General features: G+C 46.0%; 1 protein-coding gene across 2 annotated transcripts in view; it reads right to left on the bottom strand.

The window, feature by feature from the left end:
- The window catches only part of PRCC (proline rich mitotic checkpoint control factor), a 157,340-nt gene that overhangs the window by 17,145 nt on the left and 121,579 nt on the right, over nt 1-18,616 (bottom strand). For both annotated transcript variants that reach the window (XM_086945020.1, XM_086945021.1), the window contains exon 6: nt 16,471-16,536. In XM_086945020.1, coding sequence (XP_086801146.1) covers nt 16,471-16,536 — 66 coding nt within the window. The remainder of the gene's footprint in view (nt 1-16,470; nt 16,537-18,616) is intronic.

The following is an 18,616-nucleotide window of genomic DNA, read 5'->3' on the forward strand; positions in this document are numbered from 1 at the left end:
ACAAATTGTAGTTACTAGAGATTAACTATAACTGGTGAATTTGTGTTTTTTTTTGTTTGAAAAGTTAAGCTGTCACTGAAACGTTCACCTTACTATAATGATACAGCCCTCCTCCCTGAGCATCTACTGGCCGGAGACGCATCCCCCAGAATGTGTTTTTTTCTGGAGATCAGGGGGAGAGTGTGGGGGGCGGGAGGGGGGTGGTGGACCTCCCACATCCCTCCCCACACCATTATGGGGTTCCTGGGAACCTCATCCGTCGAATGCGGGTGCCCATATTCGGCACCCACAACAATGTTGGGGAACCCCAAAGCCCCACCGGACTCCACGTGCAACAAGTCACCATTGGTCCAACTCAGTAGGCGCAGGTGTTTTTGCATCCCCACACCGGACTATTCGAATTCCTCTACATGCAAGAACGTGGGCAGGGAAACAAATGTCTGCTCCCACCCAAAGGTAGCATTTTTGCAGGTTCTGTCAGGTGGGTGCAGATAAGTTTTCCCTGCTCGCGGACTCAAGGGCAGGGAATCAGTGTCCAGGAAGTGGGCTTCCCGGGCACCACAGTGAAGCCAGCACTAGGGAAGGAGCCTTAAGAGCTCGGGAAGGGTGGCTGCGCCCGCCCCCTCCCCAAAAGGGGTTGGGGAGTGATTAGGATAATTTGCAGTTTGCCATTCCATGGAAGAACCGGCTTCCAGGGGAGACGCGGTGTGTGCCACAAAAGAGAGAAAGCTGGCAGAACAGTCACTGGGTGACCAGATACCACAGGTGCGGCAGTCAACATGGACCAGAACTTACCTCTGATGAATAAGATTGCTGCCTAGGACCAGTGAAAAACTGTTAAATTATTAACGTTAATTTCGGTCTTGGGAATCCTAGAGATATATGATTAAAATAAGGAAACAAGTACAGTAGAACTAAGCCCTGAAGAAGGCCCAAGAAGGGCCTAAACGCATTGGCGACTTTTGGATGAACAGTTTTGAATTAACAAGAATAAAGGATTTCACCATCAACAACGCGCCTCTATATGTTTAATTGAGATCTATATAATGTGAATTTTAATCTATTTGATATATAATTTGTTCTTTCAAACTGATATCTCGAAAATCTGCATTAATCAGGATATATGACTAGAGAGAATCAATAATAGTGCGTGCTGATCTTTTTTGTTTCTAAATGCGTGGATAGTTTCCACGTTATTGATGATTACGAGGCTTTTTTCCATAATCATAGCATCACTTTTGATATTATTCCCACAGTGTGATAGGTACAGTGTTCAAGGTCTAGGCCTCCTTTGTAAATCGATGACTGTAAAGGAGACTGCTAAATTAAAAGCAAATCCATCCTCGGGGTAGAACGTTAAAACATAAGCAACATGCCTTTTCAATGGAAAGTGCAGCTGAACGAGAGTCTCCAGTGACATCATAAAGCCGAAGGTAGAGTGGTTTGTGTCACTAGAATCCAACGATGGCAATATAGAACCATTTCACACACGGTACCCTGTTATGGATATTTTATACTACATTCTTAATTTGGGGTAGTTAGCTTGAAAAATGTGTTTTCTTCAAAGTGCTGGTAAACATGGATACTAATTGGAATCATTATTTTTGGGTTTGGTTTACACTTCACAAATACATTGATAATAAAACTTGGGCAATAGCAAGGTCAGTGGATTTAAGAGATTCTTTTGCTGCATTTTTTTACCACACAAATATGGATTTACTGGATTTGCCACATAATTGCAAAATTTGCAGATTTCACCACAAATGTAGCTTCTAGCTCGAATAGATGAACATAATTTTGGCCCCTTAATATAGATAACCTAGCCGCATACTTTGGTCCTCCACATTGCATAATTCTGGAAGCCCTGATGAAGTTAAAGCTTTGCATAGAATTTTGAGAGATGTCATTATGATGACAAAATACATAGTTTGCATGTGACTATGAAATACTTTCCATATTCCAAGGTTCCTGTGATATATGGCTTTTTTCCAAGGCTGTTTTTTGCAATAAAAACATCAAAACAAGTGTGCTAATCTCGTCATTGGGTGTTGGGAAATGAAATTGCAGGTCAGTTAAGAATTTTAAAAAACAATGTGGACCATGTGGTTCTATAGATGAGACTTATTGACAACCTATTCCTAGTATGGGAAGGATAAAGTGCTTGAAACATTTATAATTAAACTGAATTACAGCACTTGTAATAATCAACTGACAAGCTGTATCATTCCTGAGAGAATTGATTTTCTTGATGGCCCAATATACTTAAGAACGAATCCTACAGTAAAATACACAAAAAGGCAACAAGCCACAACAGTATCCTACATGGAAACCGCGCTCATGGAAAAACTAAAATGAAGGATTCCTTATGGAAAACTATTGCGAGCATGAAAGAATTGTTCCACTGAAGACGTTTCATTCAGGAAGCAATGTGTATGATTCAGACATTCTGTGAGAAGGAAATGGAATAAATAAATGCAGGTACTTCGTGGAGTTTAATATGGCTCATCGACAAATGAAAAGAATATTGTGAAAGAATTGGAATCTGCTCTGGGTAGAAGAACAACTAGAGCCACATTCCTGTATGGAGTATACAAGTCTGGCCTCATTGAAGGATATACTATCTAGGAGTCTTATACCATGACAAGGAAGCAATTGTGGAATGCAGAGAGAAATGGAGTTCTGAAATGTAGGGATGCACGTCACGTGCTCACTGCATAAAAAGATTGAATATGAAATGTTTGATGATAAAAATAAGAAATTAAATGAATGGATCATCAGAGACACAGGCTAAGTGATTTATGTAATTGAATGCCCTTGCCAGACAAAAAATGGAGTCAAGTCAAGTCAAGTCAAGAGATTTATATAGTGCGCTACATACCCATAGGGTCTCAAGGCGCTTGAGGCAGGGTGGGGAATTACTTGTCGAATATCCAAGTTTTAAGTTGCTTTCTGAATGCTAGGTGGTTCTGAGTAAGGCGAAGGTGAGTGGGAAGGGAGTTCCAGGTTTTAGCTGCCAGGTAGGAGAAGGATCTACCTCCCATGGTGGTTTTGTTGATGCGAGGTACAGTGGCAAGGGCTTGGTAGGAGGATCGTAGCTGACGGGAGGGGGTGTAGAAGGACAGTCGTGTGTTGAGGCATTCGGGACCAAGTTCGTAAAGTGCTTTGTGTGCGTGGGTTAGGAGGCGGAAAGTAATCCTCTTATTTACGGGGAGCCAGTGGAGGTTTTTCAGGTGACCAGAGATGTGATCTTCACGCGGGATGTCTAGTATGAGCCTGGCTGATGCGTTCTGGATGCGTTGGAGTTTTTTTCTGGAGTTTTGCGGTGGTACCGGCGTATAGGGTGTTTCCGTAGTCCAGGCGGCTCGTGACCAGTGCGTGGGTGACCATTTTTCTAGTTTCGGTGGGGATCCAGCGAAATGTTTTTTTGAGCATGCGAAGGATGTTGTAGCAAGATGATGAAACGGCGTTGACTTGTCTGGTCATCGAGAGTGAGGAGTCCAGGATGACGCCCAGGTTCCGTGCGTGGTCCGTCGGGATGGGTGCTTTTCCAAGGGCCTCTGGCCACCAAGAGTCATCCCAGGCGGAGGGGGAGGTGCCTAAGATGAGGACTTCTGTTTTGTCTGAGTTCAGTTTCAGACGGCTGTGCTTCATCCACTCGGCTACTTCTTTCATTCCTTCGTGTAAGTTTGTTTTGGCGGTGTTAGGGTCTTTGGTGAGTGAGAGGATCAGTTGAGTGTCGTCAGCGTAGGAGATGATGTTGAGATTGTGTTGGCGTGCGATGGCCGCGAGGGGGCTCATGTATACGTTGAAGAGGGTGGGGCTGAGTGACGATCCTTGTGGCACGCCGCAGATGACTTCGGAAGACTCTGACTTGAATGGTGGGAGGCGGACTCTCTGGGTTCTTCCGGTGAGGAACGAGGTGATCCATTCCAGTGCTTTTCCTTGGATTCCGACGTTTCTGAGGCGTTGTAACAGGGTGCTATGACAGACTGTGTCGAAGGCAGCGGAGAGGTCAAGGAGGATGAGGGCGACTGTGTCTCCATTGTCCAGTAGAGTACAAATGTCGTCTGTTGCTGCGTTAAGTGCGGTCTCGGTGCTGTGTTTGGCTCGGAAGCCGGACTGTGAGGAGTCAAGGGATTTGTTGGCTTCGAGGAAGGTGGCGAGCTGGTTGTTGACAGCTTTCTCGATGACTTTGGCCGGGAATGGAAGAAGCGAGATGGGGCGGTAGTTTTTGAGTTCGGTGGGGTCAGCTGTGGGTTTTTTCAGAAGGGCGCTGAGTTCTGCGTGTTTCCAGCTTTCCGGGAAGGTGGCGGAGATGAGGGAGCAGTTGATGACATCTCGAAGGTGTGGTGCTATGATGGAGTCTGCTTTGTTGAAGATGTGGTGAGGGCATGGGTCAGTTGGGGATCCTGAGTGGATGGAGTTCATCAGGCGGATGGTGTCCTCAGTGGAGATTGGGTTCCAGTCGTTGAGGGTGTTCAAGGGGGGTGAAGGTCCTGCAGAAGGTTGGGTGGGTTGGTCTCCGGGTCGGTTGTCGAAGCTGTTGTGGATGTCTGCGATTTTGTTGTGGAAGAAGGAAGCTAGGGAGTCGCAGAGGGCTTGGGAGGGGGTGATGTCGTTGGAGTTGGCTGTTGGGTTGGTAAATTCTTTGACGATGTTGAATATTTCCTTGCTGTTGTGGGGGTTGTTATCTAGTCGGTCTTTGAATGCGGCTTTCTTGGCAGACCGGATTAGTTGGTGGTGTATGCGGGTGGCGTTTTTGAAGGCGTCCTTGGTGCTGGTGTTTGGGTCTTTTTTCCAGACCTTCTCAAGGGAGCGACAGAGTTTCTTCGATTTCTTAAGATCATCGTTGAACCAGGAGGCGTTTTTTGCTGCCTGGTTTGATCTGACGTTTTTTCAACGGTGCTAGGATGTCGGCGCTGTTGGATAGCCATTGGCTGAGGTTAATGGCTGCTTGGTCGGGGTTTGGGGAGTAGGCAGGGGGGTTTTGAAGAAGCGATGAGGAGATCTGATCGATGGTGATTTTGTTCCAGTTTCTTCGCATAGTAGGTTGAGGATGGTTGTGGGTTGTGGTCTTCTTGTAGATAAAGTGAAGGCAGCTGTGGTCCGTCCAATGGAGAGTTGTGGTGTGACAGAAGGAGACATGTTTGCTGGAGGTGAAGATAGGGTCGAGTGTGTGACCTGCATTGTGGGTGGGGGTAGTGACAAGTTGTTTGAGTCCGAGGTTGGCGAGATTGTCCAGAAGGGTGGTGGTGCTGCTGTCATTGCTCTTTTCCAGGTGAAAATTTAGGTCTCTCAATAGAATCTAGTCCTCGGAGGGGAGGGCGTGTGGGGTGATAAAGTCAGTGATGTCGTCCCTGAATTGTGCACGGGGTCCTGGAGGCCGGTAGAGGAGGGTGCCTCTTAGTGTGGTCTTGGGGTCGGTGTGGATCTGGAAGTGGAGGTGTTCGGCGCTGGCAAGGTTGGCGTCAGAGCTAGTTGAGATGCGGATGGAATTCTTATGGACGGACGATAGCGATGCCTCCTCCTGTTTGCTTGATGCGGTCCTTACGGATGATCTTGTATCCTTCCGGGATGGCAATGGTGATGTCTGGGGCTGAAGAGGCATTCATCCATGTTTCTGTTAGGAAGGCGACGTCTGGTGAGATGGTGTCTAGTAGATTCCAGAGGTCGATGGCGTGTCTGTGGACCGAGCGGGTGTTGAGCAGGATGCATTTAAGGTGGTTGGTGTCAGGTCTCTGTATGGCGTTGGTGGATGTGGAGTTGGTTTTGGTGCCGTCGAATTTGCAGGAGTTGCAAGAGAAGGGTCCATGGGTGCGTCCAGGAGTGGCTTGGGCGCAGTTGGGGGATCGGTCGGGGTTAAGAGCTAGGAGGGTGGTGGCATCGTAGGTGATGCGAGTGGGCTGGGCATTACGGGTACCAGGGGGTCTGGCGCTGGGCGCGGTCCAGGCGCGGACGGGCGTAGACGGGCTTACCTTTGGCGCACCTTCGGCGCGGCTGTAGCGCGTGGACGCAGCGCGTGGGGGCATTGGCCATAAATGGATGGTGGAGGGGGCGGAGCGTGGGAGGGTCAGCAGCTGGGAGGAGGGGCGTGCCTGGTAACTGAAATTGTGAATATTACAACACCTTGGAGCAATAAGGAATAATGATATCAATTTTCCTATGGCAAAGCGCTCCTGGGACAAATATTATAGAGACCTTAGGACTTGATATATTATGGCATTAAACATAGAAAGACATATTCAACAGGGGGGAATTGGGAATTACAACGGAAAAAGAGTGAATCAAAACTCAAATCAGAGATGCCAAGAGTGAGTCACAACCTTGATGTAGAGATGTGCATTTGTAATACATGAAAATACAGAAATCACAAAAGGAGAGTAGTGGGGGTCCGGCTTAATAATTATCTTTGATCCGTTAAAATTAGAGCAATGCAGAGATGAAAACATTATTAGGGTGGAAGCCGCAGGAGTGTAATTGGAAAATGAGTCTCCTTACCTTAAAGCTAACCAATTCCCCGAAAGCAGAATCCCATTCTTGATAAGAACCAAAAGGTTGGATTGCACAAAGCTCTTACAAATCTAACACCACATGACCTCAAACATTTAAGAATATGGGGGATGCCAAGAGCTCCACAATTGAATAAAACTAGCAATATATTGTATATATATTCGCTAAATGCGATAGAAGATGGAAAATAATTGGATGACCTACGCATCAGTATTAGTAATATATACAAACTGGCGTCATCTACAATCCCTACACTTATCAAATGCCCATGGTGTCTCAGACTCTTGGGTACAAACAAGCTTGTTAAAAACATTACCTACTACAATATTCTGTATAGTGGTATTAATAAATATTTTTAATAATGGGAACACCAAACAGAGTCGTTTAAATCTCACTGATCAATAAAAACCAAAAAACAAGAGGTTGTTATAGATAGCTCAAATGGCACATCTGGACTTAAAAGAAGGGGTGATATTATGCACATGCAAATAAACTAAGTACAATAAAGGTAACAGATACATGTGAAAGCGTCAAATTCAGCAAATATCAATGTAAACAAATAAAGCCAGAAATTAGCACGATCCAGAATATAAACCAGAAATTATCTTTTGTGTGCAATGTTAATTAAGTTGTGGCGCGGATACATGAATGAAGGTGAGTAAAGTATATAGGAGTGACTGAGGGAAGATGAGACACAGAGAGAACACTGTGGGAATAAAGTGCTATTAATATAAAAATGTAGCCAATGATAGAAACACATTGGGCTAATCCATCTACAGTGTAATCAATAACATGATCTCTTGTATGTACATAATGAAACATAGTAGAACAGAATAATCAGTGAATAGAAAATGTACCTTCCTTTATCTGTGCCACCCAGCAACTGACAGAAAACTTGCCACATGAATATAATTTATTTTAACTTCTGGCAAATGTTGGGCGGATTTGTCACACTGTACCAAAATTATTAGCAGAGTAACACTTCTTTGCCTATCAACTATATGGATCAGCATGAACGTAAAAATTCAAAGAGGAGGCAAAGTTGTTAGGTTTCTGCCGAATCTAACACAGATCTAGCAAACTGTTCCAAAGTTATTAATGAACCAAAAATATTTTTGAATCCTTCTCCTTTAACTTTGCCCCGCTTTGACGGATCGGCATAAAACTTCACGTACTAATATAAAAACATATGCCTCTAAGACTGTCAAACTTGGTGCAGATTCAGCATACAGTTTGAAATTATTAGTAAAAAACATTTTTTGGCACCCTTTTTAAATAAACCCTTCTTGACGTAAGAGCATGATCTTAAAAAATACTAAGAGTAATCTCAACATACTAAGTGACTGACTAGTCGTACACATATCCGTCAAATGGTGGCAAAGTTATGAGCAAATCAACAAATGGCTTTCAATTGTTAAGATAAACAAAAGTGTTAAGATACACAGCACATTTTTCAAATACTAATATCTCAACAAACTACTGAAAGGGTTGATATCAAACCAACAAAAGGAATATGCTACTTACCAGTATGCATCTGTTCTTGGCATGTAGGGCTGCTGACATTCATATCTGTGCATAGATCGCCGCCTAGTGTTGGGTCCGGATGATTGCACATTGCTGTCCTGGAAGAGTCTTCGAAGTATCACGAGATAGGTGGCTCCTCCCCTGGACCACAGTGCGCATGGGAATCCTCTCCATCCTCAGATTGTTTTTCGCCATTGTGGCAGAGATGGAGTGTAATACAGTAAGAGATGACCATGCTAAGAGTAATTCTGAGTGCTGCAGCCGCTACAGGCGCCGGGGAGGAGGGTGGGCGATATGAATGTCAGCAGCCCTACATGCCAAGAACAGATGCATACTGGTAAGTAGCATATTCCGTTCGAGGCATGTGGGCTGCTGAATTCATATCTGTGCATAGAATAAATAGCAATTACCTCCTTATCGGCGGGTGCCCGTGCCAGCTGCAGCAGTCTGAAAGAGAGTTCTGAGAACAGCCTGTCCTACAGCAGCTTGCTGCTTGGAGTGTACATCTACGCAGTAGTGTTTGGTAAATTTATGTATGGTGGTCCATGTGGCTGCTCTACATATATCCTCTAAAGGAATGTTACCTAGGAATGCCATGGATGCCCCTAGCTTGCGTGTGGAATGCGCTCTTGGGGGAACTGTTAAAGTGCGCTTAGCCTTCTGATAACAGATTTGAATGCATTTAACTATCCATCTGGCTATACCTGATTTGGAGATAGGGTTGCCTTTATGTTGCGGAGAGAAGGCAACAAACAGTTTTTTAGTCTTTCGAAAGTCTTTTGCCCTGTCGATGTAATACAGGAGAGCTCTTTTGACATCTAAGGTGTGCAGTGCTCTGTCTGCCACTGAGTCAGGGTTTGGAAAGAAAACTGGCAGTTCTAGGTTTTGATTAATGTGGAACTGCGAGATTACTTTTGGCATGAATTTGGGGTTGCTGCGTAGCACCACCCTATTAGCATTAATTTGTAGGTAGGGCTCTTGAATTGTGAGGGCTGGAAGCTCACTCACTCTACGGAGCGATGTGATGGCTATCAGAAAAGCCACTTCCATGTAAGAAACTGTATCTCACAGGAATGAAGAGGCTCAAAGGGTGGCCCCATGAGCCTGGTGAGAACAATGTTGAGATTCCAGACAGGCGAAGGAGGGTGTCTGGGAGGGATCACCCTTTTAAGGCCTTCCAAAAAGGCTTTGATGGCAGGCACCCTGAAAAGTGAAAGGTGCTGCCTGTTCTGAAGATAAGCGGCTATAGCAGCCAAATGTATCCTGAAGGAACTATATGCTAGGTTGCATTGGTACAGAAGCAGTAGGTAACATATGATGTTTTGCGTGGATGCATCTAGCGGATTAATGTCATAGTTGGAACAGTAAATGACAAATCGTTTCCATTTGGCTGCATAGTACGCCCTGGTTGTGGGCCACCTTGCCTCTTTGATGATGTTCATACACTCAGGGGTCAAGTTGAGGTAGCCAAACTCTATGCCTCAGGAGCCAGATCGCTAGGCTCAACTGTTGAGGATCTGGGTGCTGAATGTCGCCATGGCTCCGAGTGAGGAGGCTGGGGGTGAGGCGCAGCCGCTGGTGAGGCACCACTAAAAGTTCCAGGAACGTGGTGTACCAAGCCTGCCGTGCCCACGTTGGAGCAACCAGGATGAGCGTCATGGGGTGCTGCCGCAGTTTGCGCGCCACCAGCGGGGGGCTGGGGGAAAAGCGTATGCAAATCTGCCTGACCAGCTCATCCATATCGCATTGCCCTGAGACTGCGGCTGTGGGAACCTGGCGGCGAAGCTTTGGCATTTTGCGTTCTCTTTGGTGGCGAAGAGGTCGATTTCTGGATGACCCCACTGCTGAAAGTATGGCTGGAGTACTGAGGGGTGGATTTCCACTCGTGCATCTGATGACTGTGCCTGCTGAGCAGGTCCGCCATCTGGTTGTCCACACCTGGGAGATGCTCCGCCATGAGGAAGATGTTCCTCTGAATGGCCCACTTCCACATGCTCTGGGCTAGGTGAGATAGCTGCGGGAGTGTGTGCCTCCCTGTTTCTGGATGTAATACATGGCAGTCATGTTGTCCGTCCGGATCAACACGACCTTGTTGCACAGGTGCAACTTGAACGCTTTGAGTGCCATGAAGATCGCCATCAGCTCTAACAGGTTGATATGCATCTTCTGCTGTTGTGTTGTGTTGTCCATAGTCCCTGCACTGTGTAATGGAGGACATGCGCTCCCCAACCCAGGAGAGATGCGTCCGTTGTTAACACTATCTGTGGGACAGGCTCTTGGAGCGGTCGTCCCCTGCAAAGGTTTTGTGGGTTCCACCAATGCAGAGAGTTGTAAGCACGACCGGTCACCAACACTAGGTCTTTTAGATGCCCATGAGCCTGGTTCCACTGTCGTGCTAAGCATTCTTGGAGGGGACGCATGTGCAGTCTCGCGTGCGGGACTATGAATATGCAGGATGCCATCATACCGATCAGTTGCATGAACACCTGCGCTGGGAGTGATTGTTGAGGCCTGAACTTGCGAATGAGCAGCTGCATGCTGTTGACTCTGGCAGAGTTCGGCTGCGCTGTTGCCGTCAGAGTGTTCAGCGTTGCCACTAGGTACTGTTGCACATGTGCTGGCTGCAGGTGTGACTTTTTGTAGTTGAGCGAGAACATCAGACTGTGGAGGAGGTGAATCGTGCTCGACATGTGGCTGGCACACTGCTGGGCCGACTTGGCCTGAACGAGCCAGTCGTCCAGGTAGGGATAGACGTGAACATGTTGTCTGCGAAGGTGCGCAGCCACGGTCGCCAAGCACTTGGTGAACACTCTGGGGGCAGTGGTGACCCCGAAAGGCAGAACCTTGAATTGGTAATGCTGATTGTTGATGGTGAACCTGAGATATTTTCTGTGACTTGGGTGAATGGGAATACGGAAATATGCATCCTTGAGGTCGAGGGTCGCTAGGAAGTCGCCCTGGCTGAGCAACGGCAGGACCTGCTGTAAGGTTAACATGTGAAAGAGTTCTGAAAGGATGTAGTGGTTGAGGGGTCTGAGGTCTAGAATGGGCCGCAGGGACCCGTCCTTTTTTGGGATTAGGAAGTACAGAGAGTACACCCCTGTACCTTGTTCTTCTGCAGGCACGAGCTCTATTGCTCCTTTTTGCAGCATGGAGAGTACTTCTTGCTGCAATAAGTGCATGTGCTCTGCGGACATAGGACGGTGCCTTGGGGGTATGTTGGGGGCGGTGGAGGTCAGTTCTAGACAATAGCCGTATCGGATAAGCTGTATCGACGCTTTGAAGGCCTTTTGGCCTTAGGAAAGAGTTAATACAAAGTTTCCGAACTAGAGTCGAGAAAGTACATCCGAACCCAATGGTGAAAAAAACAATCTGAGGATGGAGAGGATGCCCATGCGCACTGTAGTCCAGGGGAGGAGCCACCTATCTCGTGATACTTCGAAGACTCTTCCAGGACAACAATGTGCAATCATCCGGACCCAACACTAGGCGGCGATCTATGCACAGATATGAATTCAGCCGCCCACATGCCTCGAACACATGCTTTCAAAGTAAAGGTGTACATTCATGCGACGTTTGGTGTAAATCCACTCAGTGGTTTGGGATGTTGGTGCAAGCAACATTTTCTCTACAAGATGGAATCACACATCCGTTTTACACCACCTACCACTCTAACTTTCTCCCCTGCACCGAACAGGATGGAAGGTGGCATGCAGGACTATAGTTGACTAACTCTCTCGAGCAAGTGACATTTTTGATGTATATGTGTTGATAGGGACCAAAGATCTAAGCAAATCAAAAATGCCTTTTGTATGGCAAGTGTGGCTGAACCATAACTATACAGTGACAAAGGTGTTAAATATAAAGTATAACTTTACTCTGGGAAAAAGTTAAAGCTAGTGCATGTTGGAAAATAACACATGTAGATGGTACCTTTCTCTTCGTCTGTTCTGAATATATAGTATTAACTTAATCCTCATCATCCATGTCCTCAGAGGTTGGTGGGGAAAGAGGTGTATTGATTATTCTGTGAGATGGCGCTTTTATAGATGGAAGAGTTGGTGGAGGTGTAAATGGTAAGAGGGCTGATGGTGGAGGTCGTAGGATTGGTACAGCAGGTATTACTGGCTCTGGAGGGTGACCAACAGGGTACTGTGGTAGCAACAGTTAAAAAGTGTCCATCAACTGCTGTAATGTGGACAGAAATCCTATAGGTACCAGCACAACCTCTGGCTCTCTATTGTTTCGGGGAGGTACATAGGATTGTTAGGGCTAAAATCTTGATATTCACATTCTTGGTAAGATTGTTCCTCTTTCATGATTTCCTCAAAATCTGGGACATAACGTACAACCATTCACATTGGACTGTATGCATTGTCTGAAACAAACTCCCTGATATTCTCTTCCAGCTCCGAGCCCAGAATGTTTTATGGTAAAGTGGCTGTCACCTAAAATGGTAATAAGGTAGGTACAGTAAGATTTGTCACTGTTGTAGACACTGCTGTCAATGTCGAAGTCAAAACCGTTCCTGTCACAGGGGCCTTCACCAGCATTGGAGTATTCATCGACAATAACATTTCAGTTTGGTTCGTCACTGACAGGAATACTTTTTTCTTAGATGAAGGTTGCTCATCATAGGAGTGTTTTTGAACAGACAGAATCTTCTCCCCTGCAGTGTTTTCCTTAGTGAACCTCCGATAATCTAGGAGGAGGAGGTGACTAAAAGGGCTTTATGAAAAAGATCGAATTCAGGAAATGGAACATGTCTCCTTTTTTGAGGTGTCCTCATGGAAATGCTTAACGGGGCGCACTTCACAGTATCTTCCTCATAGGAGGAATCCCCTTAGAAGCAGGGCATTTTTGTTTGCCCAGTAAATATACTGCCAAACTCTTCTCTCTGTCTTTTAGGGCTTTTGTGGGAAATGTCTTACATCTATCACAGTGCGAAACCTTGTGAGTGGTGTAAATGCAGTAAATACACATCAGTGTAAATCAACTCCTGTCCACAGGATGGAACTGGTTTTCAAGGGAGATTTGTACTATCTGACAGTTGACAGAATAAAGGAACTAAGAACTCCCTGACCCAGGAATTTGTATTTTCATGAAATCAACACGCAGCACTGTGGTAGCGGAAGATATGACTGGTTCAGTCCCAGGGTACACCAAAAAGCGTAGATCAAGAAAGCAATAGGTTTAAGGCCAGTCAAAGGTTAAAGCAAAGTTCTGCCTGGGGACTTCCTCACATAGGTCATATATTAGAAATCTGAGCTATGGTGGTCTTTAAAGGTAATAGGAGATCTGGCACTTCCACCTCATTGGCTGAAGGTTTGGCTGATATAATGTGTTCTGGCGTGGTGCTGAAAGCCTGTTTGCTCCCACCTTAAGAAGCCGAAAGATGACAGGATGTAAAATGCTAGGCAAGTAGACGGGAATAACCTAATGGGGTATGTCGTTTTTTAGGTCGAGCAGACCTAACCCTCAATGCGTGAGCATTGAGGTGTCTGCTTCAGACCTATTGTGGCCCGTATTTAGGAATGTGGACAGCTACCAGACGCGCGCTTTGACGAGGTCAGATTTCACCTCGGGAGCGAGCGTCTGGTAGCTGCGCATGTGCGAAGCAAATCCCTTGCTTTCATACACACAGGCAGCCCCCACCCCTCTGCATGCACGCACACACACACACACACAGGCGCGCGCATGCACACGCAGGCATACGACACACATACAGGCACACTATCCCCTACCTCGCATTCTCTCTCAATCACACACAGTCACGCATGCGCACACACATTCCATCGCGCACACACGCGCGCACACACTCCCCCACCCCTCCCAGGCATACACACAGGCACGCACGCACTTCACTTCAGCCCCGGGCCCCACTCACCGATTGCGCTCTTCCGGCGGGCTCCTCACGGCGCGGCACGTCTCGTCTCCTCTTCTCAATCGGGCTCGCGGACCTCGGGAGGCGGGACTTCCGGCCGGCCGCGACCGGATTCGCCGGCCGGCCAAGAGCTTCTGGGTCGCCGCGACCAGTGCGGCGGCACTCCTTAATGTGAACGTGTTCTTTTAAAGTAGCGATTTCCTTCCTTCCCCATTTGAAGTTGGACCTGGAAGCAGTGAGTAGTATAGGTAGATGATGTTTCAATTGGTCTCGAATTCATCTGAGAGGGGTGTTATTGCACAGGAGTCCCTTTAAAATATTAGGTTGCTACTGCAGTGGACGACGCCAAGTCTGTACAGATAGCTCTTTCAGAGAACACGATGTTTCTTCATAGTTAACGTTATTGAAATAACGGAGAGCGACGCGCGTGGAATGCGATTAACTGAACTCGGTGAACACTCTTGTTGGTAAAGTTGGGAGCGCTCGGGAAGAAGACCCGGCTTCGTGCGCTGTGTATAAAACCGACTATTCTACGAAGTTTGAAAGTGCCTAAAGACAGTTCTTCATGTGTACAAATGAAGGAATTCCGGGTGCAGAAGGGTTCCGTGGAGCCCCCGCAGGCCGTGCCCAATGCCTGCGTTGCCGATCAACAGGCCGCTGCCTAGTGTTGATTCCACCTTGCATGACCTCACGCCCTGCCTTTCGATTTCACTTTTGTGGGTTCTTTTTCACCCCGTCTATCGTCTTGTGTCACTGCTTCCCTGCCTTTCCCTTTCTGCCTCCCTCTTGCTGTGGGTCCAAGTGTGGTGATGAATATGTCACAGGCTCCACAGTGAGTGCGGAGGCCCACCATCCGCAAACAAGATGCGCAAGTTTCCTAGATGGCATGCACTCCTTCTTCCGCAGTGTTTTGGGTCCCCTGTGCGGCGCTAGCAGGGAACAGGGTTTAATCCCTTGTGCTACGACACGCGCTCCGCTGCCACCTACTGGTTCATCCATGATTGTTTAGGGATTGTAATGCGTAACAAGCGCCCGGGGTCCAGGTTCTATGCGCAGCGCACCGCAAACGAGAGAAGACAAATAAAACAAGCATAAAAGGTCAGAGGCATACAGTAGACGAGCATGGGGGTGAAATGAGCGGTAACCACAGCCAAGTTGGGTGAGGGGGCAGCGCAGAGTCCTCACAAAAGGACATAGGGCAGTCTTGGCAAATGCGCAGTGGAAGGGGAAAACTGATCCATCACTGGACTTATTATTTTTGAAAAATGTCCATTCCCTAAATCTCATTTGAGCCCAACCCATTCCATTCGGATATATCGAGGGATTATCAGTAAACTGCTGTCCCTCTGTCTACCAGTGACAGCAATTCGCCCTGAACATCCTCCTGGAGTGGACAAAGCATGTACAAACACTCCTCACGATTCAAGATCATTGAAAAGCACATGTATTCTTACAGTCTCCGTAGGGTATTCCTTTTGCATCTTGGAGCGCTAGTTTTCGAAATGCCATTAGATGTTCTTAATTGGTGTCAAATTATGTCTCCTGGTTTCAATAAATATTTTCATTTGACTAGTAACATTTCACAATTTTTGCTGGTTACTTTTACTTTAATGTCAAAACAGCCCATTTGCAGCAGTTGGATTAAAAACAGTAATAATGGGTAAACTGAAATTTATTTCACTTCTGTTCCTGGATTTTCGTCACAAAAAATACACTGAACATAATCTTCACAAAAGTTATTTACCAACGTTTAAGCTATTGCCATTATAAATTACAATAACTTTTATTTACGTATTAATTATTTTAAAAAAGCCATTGTTATTTGTAATATCAATACATCTAAGTCACATAAATACAACACATATTGCATTACGAATGCTATCGGTGTCACATTTGCGAAAGTTAAAACTATTGGCATTGTAAATGACAAAGCTATTAATTTAGCTATTTTCAAAACCAACACATAAATACAAAATTTGTCATTTACAATACCAATAGCTCAAACTTTCCTAATGCGAGACCTATTGCATTGCAAATGCTTGTTTACTTAGTGCTGGAACTGTGGGTGCCCAGGGGTCCGAGTCCTGCCTCGAATTTGTTAGAAACTATACTAGTTAAATAGATCAAGAGTGAGGCTTCAACTCAAAGAAGTTGTCAATTCTAGACAGAGGTGAGAGACAATAGCCTAGCAAAAAGCTTAGTAAGTTGTGGAAGAGACAGGTACCTGCACACACTCCTGTGATTTAAGTAATTCCCCAATGATTATGCTGGTCTCACAATCTATCAGAGTTCATAAAGGAAATGCAGGTGGTCACGTTATTCAGTGAAACACAGAAATAAAAACTTTCTCAAAGACATATTCTCAGTTAAAGGCATTTCTATCACTTGCAACAAAAAAATCTCTATCAGTCAGGAAGAGAAGAAAAACACTTGACACTTAAAGCACGGATAGCATGGACTAGAACCCTTTAATCCCCAAACATCTGGCAAGGCTGGAGGGAATGATGAAATACCAGCCACCTGATGTGATGCAAACTTGAATGACAACTCACCTGATGGATCAAGTACGTAATCTGGTGTTTCCTTCTCTGTTGCCCAGTGGGTTGATCTCCTTTTTTCTAAAGAAAAAAAGAATAAAACAAAATATCTATTTACAGGCATATCAGCTGGGCATTTATCTAGAGTAAAATTTCTTGTTTTACAGGACAAACCTTATTAAAATCTGCTATCTAGAGGGAGACTGTATTTTTTGTTTAATATACAAAACAGTTTGCAGTCCAATGAACATAATGAAATAACAGCACAATTTCACACAATTTCACTAGGTTAAAGAAATCAATTAGGAAAATATTCTTCTCCAATATGGAGACTAGATATCTAGCCACTCCAATTCAAATTCCTTTCATTAAGAGCGGGACACTGACACAGGAGCTCGATCAGACGATCAGTTTCGTGTTTATTATATTTTCCGCTGTTACGCGTTTCGGCACTTCGTGCCTAGCTCACGTAAAACACAGCGTTAACATTTCTCCACCATTAAAAATGCAGGTTTTAACGTCACATGACACACAGTTGCAATAGATAAGGTCAACAGACATGTGAGAGATGCCTGACCTTTTAGACATTCCAATCCATTGAATATATACTATTCATCGGGGGTATAACAATAACAGTTTTAATCATTTACACTAAAATCGTAATGATTCATAAAAATACGGAGACAATTTTTTAAAAGAATATTTAAAAATACAACATTGTCCCTAGTATTTTCTCCTACTGTTGATACTCGGAGAGAGAATTTTGCAATTTGCTCATTCATTCTCTCCACTCAGCAGGTAATTCACTCAATTTCATGTTAAGAGTTAAAGTTATTTTGTGCTCATATTTGCCCACTCTATTTCCTATGTTTGTGTTATATATATATATATATAAATATACACACAGACACATATATATAGATATTTTTTAAAACACCATTCGGAGGGGCCTTTTTACCTATTTTTAGGTTTCGGCTGCAAAAAAGCTGCGCAAGCAGCTTTTGCGCAGGAGAAATCTATTGAGTTACAGTATGTGGCTCTGGAATCCGCCCTCTGTTTCATTGACTAGTTCCATAAATGGAGGCTAGCCATTGGAACAGAGAGGCGTCCGTCATGGCCGGACCAGATTCGGGGGCGTTCCCGAGAATTTTTGGCTTTTGGCTACGTCATGCTACGTCAGCCAAAAGCCGGGAACGCCCCCGAACCTGGTCCGGCTGGGCCGCGCTTGCTGCTGTCCTGCCTTCCTCCGTGTCCCTCCTCCCGCCGTCCCCCCTCCCCTCGCTGTCCTGTGCACGTTCCCCGCCTCCCTCCCACCGTCCGTGTCCTCTCCCGCCCCCCTCGTCCTCTCCCGCCCCCCTCCCGCCGTCCGTGTCCTCTTCCGCCGTTCGTGTCCTCTCCCGCCCCCCTCCCGCCGTCCATGTCCTCTCCCGCCCCCCGTGTCCTCGTAGGTGCTTGTTTATTTAGGCATGAATGGCCCCGCAGTCCGTGCACCAATGACACCCTTGCAGCGTGGGCAGTCCTACGGTCTGGTGATGTAAATGGGCATATGCAGTTTTATTTTAAAAGGAATGCACATGATGCAGCTTTCTGTGGTGCTTCCATGCACCGGTTTTGAAAAGAGGCCTGTTTACACTAAATTCTTCAAAGTTGAAAATCGTGCAGCGGGTGCAGTGCACCCGGGAACGAGTAATCTCCAGATTTCCCAATGTTGCCGGTCGTTTCTTCACTGCCTCTTCTTCCTCCGCGCACACCCCGGCTCCTACTTCTTGTGTCCGCCGGGCCATTGTTTCTAGCGCGGCTAATTATAGCCTCGCTCGTCTACGGTGGCCCTTCAGTGACATCTCTAGCAGGGTGGATGTGGAGAGGTCAACAGAGCTGATGCCTGTTCTAGTCATATGGTCTACATGGTGGGGATAGCTCCCGGCGGCAGCGTAACTACGTTCCTTACCAATCGTGCAGCGGGTGCAGTGCACCCGGGAACGAGTTATAGGGATTATAGCTGTTTGCTACCAGCAGAAGGTGGGCGCTTTCTCCTTGTGTGCAGTATCACCAGGGCCCCTGCAATTATGCGGCAGCGGCTGCCCAGAAATGAAAGAGTTATTGCACAAGACAAGGAAGCACTATTTGTCATGATTCCAGCAACTGTATATATAATTATAGA

Source organism: Lissotriton vulgaris, chromosome 12 (assembly GCF_964263255.1).
Source record: "Lissotriton vulgaris chromosome 12, aLisVul1.2, whole genome shotgun sequence".
Classification (NCBI taxonomy): Eukaryota; Metazoa; Chordata; class Amphibia; order Caudata; family Salamandridae; genus Lissotriton; species Lissotriton vulgaris.